The sequence below is a fragment of the Hyla sarda genome, chromosome 1, assembly GCF_029499605.1.
Source record: "Hyla sarda isolate aHylSar1 chromosome 1, aHylSar1.hap1, whole genome shotgun sequence".
In the NCBI taxonomy this organism is placed as follows: Eukaryota; Metazoa; Chordata; class Amphibia; order Anura; family Hylidae; genus Hyla; species Hyla sarda.
The window spans coordinates 575,732,877-575,749,730 of NC_079189.1; the positions used below are offsets into that span (position 1 = coordinate 575,732,877).

The following is a 16,854-nucleotide window of genomic DNA, read 5'->3' on the forward strand; positions in this document are numbered from 1 at the left end:
CTGTTCTGTCTGTGATGATAAGGAGGAGGCCGCACAGCATTACAGTAAGAGGTGACGCCAGTATGTAGATAAGACAATAGGAGATCCACCCTCCTCTGTAGAATGGCCTCTGCACAGTTCACAGAGCATGCTTACAAGCCGGCCCCATATAAAGAATAGAGTCCGTAATTTATTATGTTTATGTCCATTGGGCTTGCGGTAAAGTGTACAACTAAATGCTGTAAAAAACAGCTCAGGCAAGATGGCTTTCCCCATAATAGTGTACTAAAAGTTAAATAAATGACAATCATAAAATAGAAAGAAAAAATAGAGAAAAATAATGTTTTGTTTATATCTGGATCTAATCAGACAGAACTCAGCTGCTTAGCTAAAACCTGAACTGGTATGGTAGTGCGGGCAGGGGAGATGTACAACATGCTCTTTGCATCTTAACCTGCTTTATTAACCCCTTAAGGACCAGTCCAATTTTTGTTGTTGCACTTTCATTTTTTCCCTCCTTGCCCTTCAATAACCATAATTCTTTTTTTTTTTTTCTACTACAGACCCATATATAAGGGCTTGTTTTTTTTGTGGGACCAATAGTACTTTTTAAGGACTTTGTTTATTAACATATGCTGCAAGACGGAAATTTTTTTTATTTGTGAGGTGAAATTGAAAAAAAAAAAAAAGCAATTTTGCAAATCTGGGAGTTTATCATGCGGTCAAAGGTGTTATCTTGAAACTTTAGGTCGACACAATAAATAAAAAAATACCCAATTTGTATAGTTTGCAATTTTAAACTTTTTTTTAAGTTTTTCAATTGCCATTTTCTGAGTGCACTGTGGTCAGGCAGAAAAGAAATTCAAAAAGAAAAAAGAACGTCCTCTGGAGCACACAGCAGCTGATAAGTACTGGAAGGATTAAGATTTTTAAATAGAAGTAATTTACAAATCTATTTAACTTTCTGGCACCAGTTGATTTTAAAAAATGTTTTCCACCGGAGTACCCCTTTAAGGTGCTGTTTTTTAAAAGCCTACATCTGACACTGGTTGACTGCCAATGTGTACTAATAATTTTTTCTCTCGTACCTTGATGTGATCCAACATAAGCTGCTTCTGCGCATACAGGAGGGAACAGTCCGGACACTTAAATACGGAAACTTTCTGGTGCTCGAGATGCTGGTCAAAGTGACGATATAGCAGCGGCTGCATGGTAAAAACTGTGTCACACATGGAGCATTTGTAGATAATTCTGGGGGGAAAAAAAAAGCAAAGGGAACATTACATAGGGAATCCATAGGTTAATACAAGGTCTGAGGAATGCTTGAATCTATGCAGCTGTTATGGGGACAAAAAAGCTTGGCCCTCCTCCTCAGAAGTGATGGTTTAAGGCTTGGTATTAAAGGGATATTCCGGGCAAAAACATCTTATCCCCTATCGAAAGGACCCCCGTGATCTCCCTCCAGCAGCCTGCATTCTATACGTAGCTGCGTCTGCAGTTTCGGAAACAGCTGGGCTTCCGAGACGGGGATGTGACGTCACGCCATGCCCCCTTCATTCATGTCTATGGGAGGGGGCGTTGCGGCCATTATGCCCCCTCCCATAGAAATGAATGGAGGGGGCGTGGCGTGACGTCACGGCACCGTCTCGGAAGCCCGGCGGTTTCCGAAACTGCAGACGCAGCTACGCATAGAATGCAGGCTGCTGGAGGGAGATCACGGGGGGGGGGGGGGGGGTCCCAGCGGCGGGCCCCCTGCGATCAGACATCTTATCCCCTATCCTTTCGATATGGGATAAGATGTTTTTGCCCGGAATACCCCTTTAATAATAAGAGGGATATCTAGAGCATACCTAGCCTCACATCTCTGTGTATGCCTCTGCTTTCTGGGAAAGACGTCTCTAGACAATGTGCAAAAATTCCAGAGGAAGTTCATTTCTTTTTGAATTTCTTTCCTGTCTGACCACAGTGCTCTCTGCTGACACCTCTGTCCATGTCCGGAACTGTCCAAAGCTGGCTAGGTTTGCTATGGAGATTTGCTCCTACTCTGGACAGTTCCTGACATGGACATAGGTGTCAGCAGAGAGCACTGTGGTCAGACAGGAAAGAAATTCAAAAAGAAATGAACTTCCTCTGAAATTTTTGCAGACAGAAAGTAATCCCAAAAAGAAAAGAACTTCCTGTGGAGCATACAGCAGCTGATAAGTACTGGAAGGATTAATATTTTTAAATAGAAGTCATTTACAAATCTGTTTAACTCTCTGGCACCAGTTAATGTCATAAACTGTCCAGAACATGGGCAAATCCCCAAAGCGAACCTCTCCTGCTCCAACCAGTTCCAGACATGGATAGAGGTGGCAGCAGGGAGCACTGTGATCAGACTGGAAATAACTACACAACCTTCTGTGGAGCATAGAGCAGCTGATACTGGAAGGATTAAAGGGGTACTCCAGAGAAGTACACACATATATATATATATATATATATATATATAGCTCCAAATCCACCACACTTTCTTCATATTTTTCCCTGTAAACCATCCTGTCTGATATACATGGCTCCTGTGACCTCTGTTGTCTTCTCTGGCTGCTTGATATTCTTTTCCATACTTCTCTTCCCTTGCCTACATCTCCCAGCAATCATTGCAGCTCTGCTCTGCCAGCCCCCGCCCTCCTCTTCTGAGTAGTAGAGAGAGATTCAGTGTCTGATTGGCTGAGGCTGCTCACACCTCCCAGTTCTCAACACTAAAGGGAGCATGACTCATCAGTGTTGGGCAGAAACCACATGGTAGGAGGGTGGAGGCTGCTTTCTAAGAGGGCTTTGGACAGAGACAGAGTGGATGGCTGGATGATGTCATTCCATTACTTTATGCATGTGAGATAAAACGAAAGAGTGGATATTTAGACAATTTAATAGGTTAATGAGAGGGAAAGGATGGGCTATGGGTTTAGTTCCCTGGAGTACCCCTTTAAGATTTTTAAATAGAAGTTATTCACAAATCTCTATAACTTTCTGTCATCAGTTGAGTTGAAAACATTTATTTTCCACCGCAGTACCCCTACAAAAAAGTCCTACAAAAGCTCTTTAGGGTCTATTTACATATACAGTATACCGCACATATTTGATGCGCAGGATTTGAAACTGTAGATTTTAATGTAAATTAATTGACTAAAATCCTGTGCATCAAATATACGCAGGATATTGTTTGTGTGAATAGACCCTTTAACTGAAAGAACCCTTTCCAAATAATAGACTTCGTCAAGCTGCAAACTTGCAATTGAGGTTTTTAAAAAAAAAAAGTTCAATAACATCACCGTTAAAAGCAGAACAATGTTTCCACTTCTTAAAGTAAGCAATATGGTTTTATTTTTAGATGAAATTTTCCTTCCCATCCAGAGCATTTTAAGTTTTGCATTTTTTATATGAGGAGAGAGAAACAATTAATGATAGATGAGACCCCCCCACCCCCTTCCCCAGCCACCACCACCCCCCCCCCCCTCCCCCAGCCACCACCAGGCCTTCATACAACCTGCTTAGTAAAAAACACAATGAACAGACAGCGGGAAGAGTCTACAAAGTCTGGTCCTCATGTCATTTATCTGAATGTCACAGGGTCATCTTACATTTCATTTAATGGCGATGTGACCTGAGAACTGTCAAAGAGAATACCGGCAAATCACCGTCACCTGTCTGTGGAGGTAGACTAGTCATCACAAAACTTTCTAAACTTTTCCAGTGACTTTAGCCACTTTCGTAAAACAAAAGTTTTCAGTTCTTTAAGATCTAAAGTCATAGAACTTTATAAACACTGTTTCACTTATACTGACTATGGAGGAGAGTTATCAAAACCTGTCCAGAGAGAAAAGTTGCTGAGTTGCCCATAGCAACCAATCAGATCGCTTCTTTCATTTTTCAGAGGTCTTTTCAAAAATGTAAGAAGCAGGGGGGCTATGTTGTTATGTGTTACATGTGCTACAATTACTTGAGAGCAGGGACACGGTTTGTAAGGTTGAAAAAAGACCAGAGTCCATGTTCAACCTAAAACCCTACTGTGTTGATCCAGAAGAAGGCAAAGCCCCCCCCCCCATAAAGTTCCTTATATAATTATGAGACACTTTTCTGTTTACTTGCTGTTAAAATTCTCAACCTTTATATGTTTTTAATGTGATTGATAAAACGGCCTCTAGGTGGCGCTGTTCTGTTCCCTGCGCAAGTCAAATAGTTAGTTTGGTCTCCTCCCGGCCTGGCAGGAGACCAAACTTAGGAAGTAGGTAAGGGGCATGGCGAGGCACAGCTCTCACAGGCTTCAGTGATGACACGCCTGCTGGGGAACGCCCACTTTCGATACAGAGCTTTTTAAAGCTCGTATTTTTTTTACATTTTTTTTTTTTTAAAGGGCAGGAGGGGTGTTAGGAGTAGTTAGGGAATATAATCTGAGTTGGTTTAGAAAATATAGTTTGATGACAGGTACTCTTTAACCCCTTAACGACCACGGATGTAAATTTACTTCCTGGTTTGGCGGTACGTCGCACAACAGGACATACATTTACGTCCTGTGTATGACCGTGAGCACGGAGCTCCGTGCTCACATCATACACGGCAGGTACCGGCTGCTATCAGCAGCCAGGGACGCGCCGGTAATGCCCGACATCCGAGATCGTGCGGATGTCCGCCATTAACCGTTTAGATGCCGTGATCTGTACAGATCACAGCATCTGCGGCAATGTGCATGTTAAAATAGATGATCGGATCGCCCACAGCGCCGCCGCGGCGATCCGATCATTTGTATTGACGGAGGTCCCCTCACCTGCCTCTGTCAGTCTCCCGGCATCTCCTGCTCTGGTCTGAGATCGAGCAGACCAGAGCAGAAGATCACCGATAATACTGATCAGTGTTGTGTCCTATACATAGCACTGCACAGTATTAGCAATCAACTGATTGCTATAGATAGTCCACTATGGGGACATAAAAAGTGTAAAAAAAAAAAAAATTGAACAATGTAAAAATAAAAAAGTAAAAAAAAGTGAAAAATCCCCTCCCCCAATAAAAATGAAAATTGTCAGTTTTTCCCATTTTACCCCCAAAAAGCGTTAAATATTTTTTTATAAACATATTTGGTATCACCACGTCCGTAAATGTTCGAACTATCGAATATAAAAGTATCTAGCCATGTGTATCATTTTAATCGTATTGACCCACAGAATAAAGAACACGTCATTTTTACCGTAAATTGTACAGTGTGAAAACGAAACCCTCCAAAATGTGCAAAATTGGGGTTTTCATTTACATTTCCTCCCTAAAAAAATATTTTATTGGGTTTACCGTACATTTTATGGTAAAATGAGAGGTTTCATTACAAAGTACAGTCGGTCACGCAAAAAACAAGCCCTTATATGGGTCTGTAGATGGAAATATAAAAGAGTTATGGATTTTAGAAGGCGAGGAGGAAAAAACAAAAAACGCTAAAATAAAATTGGCCTGGTCCTTAACCCCTTAAGGACGCAGGACGTAAATGTACGTCCTGGTGAGGTGGTACTTAACGCACCAGGACGTACATTTACGTCCTAAGCATAACCGCGGGCATCGGAGCGATGTCCGTGTCATGCGCGGCTGATCCCGGCTGCTAATCGCAGCCAGGGACCCGCCGGCAATGGCCGACGCCCGCGATCTCGCGGGCGTCCGACATTAACCCCTCAGGTGCCGGGATCAAAACAGATCCCGGCATCTGCGGCAGTTCGCGATTCAAATGAACGATCGGATCGCCCGCAGCGCTGCTGCGGGGATCCGATCATTCATAACGCCGCACGGAGGTCCCCTCTCCTTCCTCCGTGCGGCTCCCGGCGTCTCCTGCTCTGGTCTGTGATCGAGCAGACCAGAACAGAAGATGACCGATAACACTGATCTGTTCTATGTCCTATACATAGAACAGATCAGTATTAGCAATCATGGTATTGCTATGAATAGTCCCCTATGGGGACTATTCAAGTGTAAAAAAAAAAATGTAAAAAAATGTAAAAGTAAAAGTAAAAAAAAAAGTGAAAAATCCCCTACCCCAATAAAAAAGTAAAACGTCCGTTTTTTCCTATTTTACCCCCAAAAAGCGTAAAAAATTTTTTTTATAGACATATTTGGTATCGCCGTGTGCGTAAGTGTCCGAACCATTAAAATAAAATGTTAATGATCCCATACGGTGAACGGCGTGAACGAAAAAAAATAAAAAAAAGTCCAAAATTCCTACTTTTTTAATATATTTTATTAAAAAATAAATTATAAAAAATGTATTAAAAGTTTTTTATATGCAAATGTGGTATCAAAAAAAAGTACAGATCATGGCGCAAAAAATGAGCCCCCATACCGCCACTTATACGGAAAAATAAAAAAGTTAGAGGTCATCAAAATAAAGGGATTATAAACGTACTAATTTGGTTAAAAAGTTTGTGATTTTTTTTAAGCGCAACAATAATATAAAAGTATATAATAATGGGTATCATTTTAATCGTATTGACCCTCAGAATAAAGAACACATGTCATTTTTACCATAAATTGTACGGCGTGAAAACAAAACCTTCCAAAATTAGCAAAATTGCGTTTTTCGTTTTAATTTCCCCACAAAAATAGTGTTTTTTGGTTGCGCCATACATTTTATGATATAATGAGTGATGTCATTACAAAGGACAACTGGTCGCGCAAAAAACAAGCCCTCATACTAGTCTGTGGATGAAAATATAAAAGAGTTATGATTTTTAGAAGGCGAGGAGGAAAAAATGAAAAAGTAAAAATTAAATTGTCTGAGTCCTTAAGGCCAAAATGGGCTGAGTCCTTAAGGGGTTAAGGTGAAAATGGGCTTGGTCCTGAAGGGGTTAAGCTCATGACAATTGCCCCATGACAGAGGAAAAATTCCTTCCCGACTCCAATATGGAATCAGAATAAATCCGTGGATCAACGTTCTATCCACATAAATCTAGTAACTATAACCTGTAATATTATATTTTTCCATAAAAACACCCAGGCCCCTCTTGAATTTGTTTATTGAGTCACACATCACAACGTCATGTGGCCGGCTGGTGGTGATGCTCTGGTGCAACCTTGGTGATAGCTAGTGTTGTCTGTGGCTTTACATAATACTGCAGGTAAAACATCTGCATTACCTGTACTCTGAACGGTCACTGGGATTAACCCCTTAAGGACCAAGCGTTTTTCCGTTTTTGCACTTTCGTTTTTTTCTCCTTACATTTTTAAAATCATAACCCTTTCAATTTTGCACCTAGAAATCCATATGATGTCTTTTCTTTTTTTTGTGCCAACAATTCTACTTTGTAATGACATCAGTCATTTTACCCAAAAATCTACGGCAAAACGGAAAAAAAAATAATTGTGCTACAAAATTGAAGATAAAACACCATTTTTTTAATTTTGGGGGCTTCTGTTCCTACGCAGTACATTTTCAGGTAAAAATGACACCTTATCGTTATTCTATAGGTCCATGCGGTTAAAATGATCCCCTAGTTATATAGGTTTGATTTTGTCGTACTTCTGGAAAAATCATAACTACATGCAGGAAAATTTATACGTTTAAAATTGTCATCTTCTGACCCCTATAACTTTTTTTTATTTTTCCACGAACGGGGCGGTATGAGGGCTCATTTTTTGCACAGTGATCTTAAGTGTATTCTCCCAGCAGTGTATTCTCCCGTTTTAGATGCCACGATCAATTTTGATCGCGGCGTCTAAAGGGTTAATACCAGACATCAGCCCGATCAGTGATGTCCGGTATTAGCCGCGGGTCCCGGTTGCTGATAGCAACCGGGACCCCACAGATACGAAGCGCGCTCAGCTTCTGAGCGCACTTCACAGATCGGAAGCCGCCCACAGACGTAAATATAAGAGATGAGCGAACTTACAGTAAATTCGATTCGTCATGAACTTCTCGGCTCGGCAGTTGATGACTTTTCCTGCATAAATTAGTTCAGCTTTCAGGTGCTCCGGTGGGATGGAAAAGGTGGATACAGTCCTAGGAAAGAGTCTCCTAGGAATGTATCCACCTTTTCCAGCCCACGGGAGCACCGGAAAGTTGGACTCATTTATGCAGGAAAAGACATCAACTGCAGAGCCGAGAAGTTCGTGACGAATCGAATTTACTGTACATTCGCTCATCTCTAGTAAATATACGTCCGTGGTCGTTAAGGGGTTAAAAGTAAGATTTCCATGCATTCAGCACTGATACACCGACAGCACTGCTACACCCGCAGAGAAAAAGTAACAAAGAAGTAGCAAAGAAGCACAATACATACTTGGGTTCCCCTATCTTCACCCCTGGGTGCTGGGTGTACGCGTGAGAGTGGGTGCTGGGAGCGGATTTAAATGCCATCGGACAGATAGGACACTTGTAGAACACTTCACAGTGGGAGCCTTGTATGTGGCACTTCAGGGCAGCGATCTCTGAATACACCACATTGCAGTGAATACATCTGAAAGGTGGAAAACAAAGATTAAAGAACACTATATACGGTATGTTTAAAAAAAATTATTGGCTAAAATAAAGAGAAGTATATGTTAGAATGGAGAAATGCTTCCATCTAAGTTAGGCTGGGTTCACACCACGTTTTTCAAAAACGGTTACCGTATATGGTTTTCCGCTAAAAACGTGTGGCAAAAACCGTATGCAACCGCATGACTCCAAATTAAAACGTATACAGTTTTTCCCCGTATACGGTTCCAAAACGTATGTACGGTTCTATCCGTTTGCACCCGTTTTTGCCAACGGTTTTGCTATTTTGTTGGCATTAGTTTTCCAGCAATTTAATAAAGTTACTATTGTTGTATTGAAATTCCAAAGGATGTGGGAGTGGTTTCCTGTGTGGATCACCCTGGCTTGAGGAGAGTGTGAGAGAAGATCTGCGCATGTGTCAACTAAAAAAAAACGGATTAGAAAAACCGTGTGCAGCCGTATTCTGAAATTCTGTGGACGGTTCTCATAGACAACAATGTTAAAAGAACCGCATACGGTTCGCATACGGTTTTCCAACCGGAGGCAAAAACGTGGTCGACAGCGTTTTTGCCTACAGTTGAAAAATTGGCAAAACAGTGTCCGAGGCAAAACGGATGCAACCGTACACAACATTTGGAATACGGTTTACAATGCATTCTCTATGCATACGGTTTCGGATACGGTTGTATAGGTTTTTTTGCGGAAAACCGTATACGGTTACCGTATTTGAAAAAGGTGGTGTGAACCCAGCCTTATCCAGAAAGAAAAATAAACTTACCGGAAGCCAACCCTGCGGGTGTAGTGCAGGCAGTTCTTGGTGATGTGAGTCTGGAAATGTGCTGACCTGCAGATGGCGCCACACTCTGGGCAGGTGAAGGGAGACTTGTGTTGATGGACGCGCTGATGACATGAGAAACTGCACTGGTTGGGTAGCAGCATCATACAGACGCTACACGTCTTCTATAAAACCCCAAGAGCTCACAGTTAGATCCTCACTTTTAAAATTAATCTATTGATCTATTATTTGAAAAATAAAAAATAAACTCCGATATTGTAGTTTTCACACTGGTCACTGAATATGATAACACTTCTTGTCACTTCCAGCATGCCATGCCCATCACTAGTCCTACAGAGCCATATGTTTTTTCCAGCAGAGCTGCATTTATTACTGTAACTGAGTCATGTTGTCACCAGCCTTACCCACAGACAATCACACTGCTTAATGGGTCAGGCTAAATGGTCAGTCCTGGTTCAGCTGACTTCCTGTGAACTACCGGATGGCATCATTACCTAATATATGCCACCTAGTCCCCCCAGACTCTTTCTGTATACTGCTGCTGCTATCTCTATGGGATCAGGATATATAATAGTTATACCCCTCCCCTCCAGCTCTACCTGTATACTGCTGCTGCTATCTCTATGAGATCAGGATATATATAGTAGTTATACCCCTACCCTCCAGCTCTACCTGTATACTGCTGCTGCTATCTCTATGAGATCAGGATATATATATTAGTTATACCCCTACCCTCCAGCTCTACCTGTATACTGCTGCTGCTATCTCTATGGGATCAGGATATATAATAGTTATACCCCTCCCCTCCAGCTCTACCTGTATACTGCTGCTGCTGCTGCTGCTATCTCTATGAGATCAGGATATGTATAGTAGTTATACCCCTACCTTCCAGCTCTACCTGTATACTACTACTGCTATCTCTATGGGATCAGGATATATAGTAGTCATACAAGTACCCTCCAGCTCTATCAGTATACTGCTTCTGCTATCTCTATGGGATCAGGATATATAGTAATTATACCCCTCCCCTCCAGCTCTACCTATATACTACTGCTGCTATCTCTATGGGATCAGGATATATGGTAGTTATATCGCAGGAATATGGCACAATCTTGCTGCAATTGTGGCAAAAACCCTTTAAAAAAAACTAAAATCCCCTCAAATGTGACAATATTTTTCTAATAAAAAAAAAATAAACACTTTGATTAAGAAAATGCGTCCATACTGCACATAATGTAAACTGCCCTCAACTCACTTAGGAGTCTCAGCAGTTTAGTCTTGCCAGGTGACTAAATAACCAAGTGCAATGATAAGACTCCAGCCCCTCTCTCTGCAAACCAGGCGCCCCATGTACTCCAAGTAGACTGGACCCTTATTACTTAGCTTTTTTTGTGCATTCATCATAGCTGTTAATAGAGTAAGACTGGGTTCACATGCTGTGATTATATGCATGGTTTCACATTTCGTAAATAAAAATGCATAAGAAAAAGTACACACACACACACATATTATATATATATATATATATATATATATATATATATATATATATATATATATATATCTCCAGATCTAGATAGAAATGAGAATGTTGCTTATGTCCATTAGAAAGGTATAAAAGTGTCTAATACACAACACAGTTTGGTTCATTTTGCAGACAAAATAAACGTAAATGAAATGCCTCTTGTGGCCTGCAGGTGGTGCAATTCCCCTTTTTATATATTAGAGTAGGGATATAGTTCCCTTATAGCTATTGAATGCATGTTGGATTATTATTTATAATATTCTATAATGATTACATAAGTCCAGGGTCACATTTCTGATATTCTGATTTATTAGTTAGAACCTGGAATAATAATTAATCTTATTACGTGTAACACTAACAAGGAAACAGACGGCCGCTGGAGACCGAAGTAACAAGAGGGGACAGGCCTGCGATTGTGTTTAGTCCTCATTTTATATTTCCTGATAATACTTCTAGACACAATCATCCTGACTGTAGAATCATCATTGATGGGGTCACCTGCTACAATGTTGTCCAATCGCCTTTCACTATTATCTACTGCTAAATTTATAGAAGCACACCAGATATTTTTTTACCCATATCATGCACACTCACTAGCATCGGTCATACAGCACCATTTGTTTTATTCTAGAACAGCTGAATCTATGCATTTTATTACTGGGTCATGTGTTCACCAGTCTGACTGAATTATTTTATTTTTTTACTATGCTTAATGTGAGTGACAGGATGTCAGATCTACCAGACCTACCAGATCAATCCCACAATTCTATGGAAGTGTTTTCCAAACAGTTTGTCTCCAGCTGTTGCAAAACTACAATTCCCAGCATGCCCAGAGAGCCTTTGTCTGTCGGGGCATGCTGAGAGTTGTAGTTTTGCAACAGCTGGGGGGGGGGGGACACTGTTTGGAAAACACTGCGATATGGGTCCATATATATATATATATATATATATATATATATATATATATATACATACACACACACACACACATATGTATAGTAGTTATACCTCTCCCATCTCTATCTGTTTACTGCTGCTGCTATCTCAATGGGATCAGGATATATAGTAATTACACACCTCCCCTTCAGCTCTATCTGTATACTGCTGCTGCTGCTTCTGCTATCTCTATGGGATCATGATATATAGTAGTTATACACCTCCCCTTCAGCTCTATATGTACAGTATACTGCTGCTGCTTCTGCTATCTCTATGGGATCAGGATATAAAGTAGAGATGAGGAGAGAGACAGCGGTCGGCACAACCGGGGTCTTGAAAGGTGTGTGTCGGGCAGTCAGACTACGGGTGAGGGCGAGTTAGGTGAACCGGTGTAGGTGGTGCTCAATCTCTGGCATAGAATTGCACATAAGCATTGTGACAAACATGTAAAGAAGGATGAGAGGCCACTCACCAAATGTTTGTCAGGATATAAAGTAGTTACACGTCTCCCCTTCAGCTCTATCTCTATGGAATCAGGATATATAGTAGTTATACACCTCCCCTTCAGCTCTATCTGTATACTGCTGCTGCTATCTCTATGGAATCAGGATATATAGTAGTTATACACCTCCCCTTCAGCTCTATCTGTATACTGCTGCTGCTATCTCTATGGGATCAGGTTATATAGTAGTTATACACCTCCCCTTCAGCTCTATCTGTATACTGCTGTTATCTCTATGGGATCAGGATATATAGTAGTTATACACCTCCCCTCCACCTCTATCTGTATACTGCTGCTATCTCTATGGGATCAGGATATATAGTAGTTATAAACCTCCCCTAAGGCGGTTTCCACATAATGTTTCTTGCTGCTTTTTTCTCTTTTTGCATAATTTTCCCCAAATCATGATAGAAATTTAGATATTGTAGCGTAATTGTGCAAAATATGGTAAAAATGTGTAATTTTTGGAAAATTGCCACGAAAACCGCTAAAATTTAAAAAATTCAACTTGTGAACACAGCCTAAAGACTTCAAACCTTCATAAAACACCTCAACTGTGATTATAGGTCAAATCACTTATTCCTTATGGCAATATTTCTCTAGAAATGCTCTTAGAGTGACAAAATGCATGTAAACTGTACAGTGTGAACTGACACCCACCCACCTGCACTAGTAACCTAATTAGATAACCAGCTGAAGTGATCAAACATCTGATCCTCATTAAGAGAATTCATGGAAAATGTAGGTTGCATTACAGAACTCACATCATTGTACATTTGGAAAACAAAATTTAGCCTATCCCATGCCTGCCACATCAGCAAAAAGAGGAAAGCAAAACATACACAAGAAGCTCTACATTATTTTCTAATAGCAGCCTATGCTTCACTATATAAGCAAATAAATAATAATAATAATAATTCCTGGAGTGCTTCATTTAAAGGGGTTTCAAGGATTAGACAAAAACAGCACCACCCCGTCCTCAGGTTTAGTGTGGTACTTCAGTTTAGTTTCACTGAAGTACAAGAAGCCAAGTTGCAATACCAAACACAACCTGAGGACAGGGATGGTGCTGTCTTTAGAAAAAAAATCAGCTCTGATTTTCTATTTCTCGATAAACCCTTTAAAGGGGTACTTCGCTGCCCCATCGTTCTGAACATTTTATTCCGAACGCTTGGCGCGGCTGGCGGGGGTCTTGACGTCACTACCACGCCCCCTCGTGATGTCACACCACGCACCCTCAATGCAAGTCTATGGAAGGGGGTCTGATGACGCCCCTCCCTTAGATTTGCATTGAGGGGGCGTGGCGTGACATCATGAGGGGGCGGGGTCATGACATCACGACCCCTGCTGCCGGCACCCAGCTTTGTAAACGAATGCTGGGTGCTGCACAGAGATTGCGGGAGACCCCTGTGATCAGACATCTTATCCCCATCCTTTAGATAGGGTTTAAGATCTCTAGGGGCGGAGTACCCCTCTAATCCACAGCAAATCCCAGCCTATACAGCTAATAGCAGATAACACAGAATGCACTATTCACCCTGTAAAAGTTAAAAAGCATGCCCACAACACTCTCTGATATAGTAATCTTATATAAGTTCATGTTACATACTTGTCCACTTGCGTCCACCACTTGCTGATAGTGTGTCGCCAAGGAAGTTTCATCAGAAAACACTTCATTGCATTCCAAACACTTCAGACTATGCCGGCACAACTTAGACGGATCTTCATCTAAAGGCATAGCGGGCGTGACTGGGGCACTGGCAGGGGCAGATATCACAGGGCTGGAAGCACCAGGTTGCACCTTGGATACTGTATGTGCCACCACTGCCGCACGGGTTTGTTGAGGGGTCGGCATTGACGAAGCAGGGACACTGTTCGGAGATGAAGCAATCATCTGGTCAACCGGGACCGGCTTTAGGATAAGGTGCGAGCATTGCATGACAACCCCTTTTTCTTTATGTCCACGCGCGTGCGACAGAAGGCTGCATTTATTATAAAAAACTAAACTTTTTGTGCAATGGTTGCAGGTGACTTCTATGCGTACACTCCGGCGGTCGTAATGTTGCAGGAGACTCTTTTCGAGGGCAAAGGCATCTCCACACTCTAAACACTTATATCCCCGGGCTGGCAAGCTAATTCCTGCATTGGTCGGTGGACTGAGATTGGGAATGTATACAGGAATCGGATTAACACTGCTCAATACTTTATTAAAGGCTTCCACCACAGAACTTTGTGAGGAAGCTACCACCTGAACTCTGGACACCTTTTTGGTTGGCGCCACCACTGTGGTGGGTACAAGGGTCTGCTTGATTTGCTGTTGGGGCTTAGTCAACACTTGGCGAAGCTCTGTAGTAGCTTGGGAACCTTGAGGCAACAGGTTGAGGTTGGCAAAATGTACCGTCTTTGGCACGAGTTTCGCGTTGGCAAGACTCGAAGCTGGAACCACCACCGTCTGCTGTTGTATGGCATTGGCAGCCTTGATGATAGCGTTGCTAGCACTTTGGACCGATGCTGCAGATATTACTGTCGCTTTTACGGTAGTATTGTTGCCAAACTTTAAGTTTATTACCTGCGAGCCTGCCGTTTTCACCGCAGATACCGGCAGGAAGGCTGTGGCCACAGGTTTGATCGTGACCTGTTTTGGAGGAGTATCTGTAGAAGCAACAGGGTTGGTGGCAGGACTTGTTTGCACAGAGGCCCTAGAAGGAGAAGAAAGCATGGCCACAGCTGATGTAGGGGATGACAAAACTGGTGAAGTTACCATAGAAGGTGACTGCTCAGAAGGCTGCTTGGTCCCTTCTGCCTCAAAGTCCGGCAGCACCCTGGTAACAGTCCTCTTGATTTCACCAGAAGACGTCTTGATGGTCTTTATTCTTACTTTTGGAATAGCCGGAGTTGAACCACCAGAGGAGGGTGAACCTTTGCTGCTATTCTCACTTGAGACACTCCTCGGGCTATCATTTGGTTTCACAGGGGTCTTCTTTGCTCCATCAATGAGGTTTTGCACAGTCAACTGAACATCAGGACTCTTGACATTTGTGGATGGACTGTCGCTAACTTCTTTTGGCACCTGAGAAGACTCTTCTGTATTGGACTGCACATCCTTGGGATCATAGACTACCTTCTTAGCACTTAGAGCAGCAATTGCAGCAATGCATGAAGAAAGCTTTGCAGAAGACTTTAACTTCAGCTGTGATAGACATTCTCCATTGACTTCTCCTTTCTCGGATTGCACTTTTCCATCAAGCACCCTCTGGGCACCATCTTTCATCTTTTCCTCCTTTTTCCCTTTTAATTCGTACACATTTAGAGCGGTCGTCTCAAAGTCTTTTTGGCACTCTTTGCTTTTGCTGCCATTACTAGCAACGACATTTCTGGATTTCATCAAGTGTTCCACCACCTTATCTCTTTCATAAGGGTGCTGAGAAATGGATGCTGCTAAAATACTGGAGCCGAAGCCTGTGGTTAGGTCAATGCGATCGGGGGGATCGTCCACTTCAATTTTTTCATCGTCGTCAAATTCTTCAGCACTAGAAATGGGGCTGAACTGGTTGAACACGGAGTCTTTTTGCACGTTTCCAGATACCATTGCTTTTTCTTTGAGAGATTTCAGGCCTTCCTTGTTAAAACGTTCAAGGTTTGAGATGGTAAGGAAGCCATTATGTAAGCCATTACCCGTGGAATGATGAGAATCCTTCTCGGAAGCTTCTGAAGATTCAATGGTCCTCACGTTTTTTACTATGACACTTACTCCAATATCAGAAGAGGAAGGGACGTGAGCCTCGTCATCTCCTTGGGCGTTTTGCTTAATATGATTATCATGCTCTTCATGTCCAGACTCAATGGCTGCTTTCGGATCTACCATGTCAGGAATGTCAAACGCTGCAAGGAGGTCATCAAAGTCCGGGGTCTTCATATCTCCCATGATCACACGTTTGTATTCATTCAATCCTATCATACAAAATTAAGAGGGAATGAATGAATGAAAGCTATTCTACTCAAGAAGAAAATGATCGGGCAGTTGAAATCCAACATGTCCGACCCTCTCTCTTCCAGGGCAGAGTTCAGGGGAGAGAAGGATCAGGCATGTTGGGTTTCAATGGCGAGGTAGAGTTAAAAGACAGACCTACATTTTAGATGATTGGCTAGTTCCACCAAAATTGGTGGATTCAATCAATACAGATCTAATGTGCTGCTGAGCAACAGGTCCTCTCTCTATGAAAGGCTGTCAGTGTGTGACTGGTTGGGATTCCTACTCCCACTGATCAGCAGAATGAAGGAGACAAGGCATCACATCATCCACATCAGGGATCTCAAACTCGCGGAACAAAATTTTGTGGCCCGCTGCACAGTGGTGTAGCGGGGGGGGGGCGTACTCTAGCATGGTGTACGCCTCCATTCACTAATCTTCCTCCCACGCTGTGAGTACACAGCATGTGAGCTGCAGGGACGCGATCCACGGAAGCCTGGCGCAATTACGTCACACAATCGCGCCGGCGCCTGGAGATCCCGTTCCCGCGGCTCACATACTGTAAGTAAGACGAATGTGCTCAGGGACCAGGGGGCACTATATCGTACAGGAGGAGGAAGGGGGGGGGGGTTTAAAAACTTGGGGGGGTGGGGAAGAGAAA

The 16,854-nt window shown here is 42.4% G+C and overlaps 1 protein-coding gene across 4 annotated transcripts in view; it reads right to left on the minus strand.

The window, feature by feature from the left end:
• The window catches only part of ZNF532 (zinc finger protein 532), a 71,890-nt gene that overhangs the window by 17,460 nt on the left and 37,576 nt on the right, over positions 1-16,854 (minus strand). For all 4 annotated transcript variants that reach the window (XM_056544395.1, XM_056544384.1, XM_056544405.1 and 1 more), the window contains 4 exons: positions 13,833-16,174; positions 9,243-9,424; positions 8,268-8,444; positions 1,068-1,230 (listed from right to left, as the gene is read on the minus strand). In XM_056544395.1, the coding sequence (XP_056400370.1) occupies positions 1,068-1,230; positions 8,268-8,444; positions 9,243-9,424; positions 13,833-16,148 (2,838 nt within the window). In that variant the 5' untranslated portion in view covers positions 16,149-16,174. The remainder of the gene's footprint in view (positions 1-1,067; positions 1,231-8,267; positions 8,445-9,242; positions 9,425-13,832; positions 16,175-16,854) is intronic.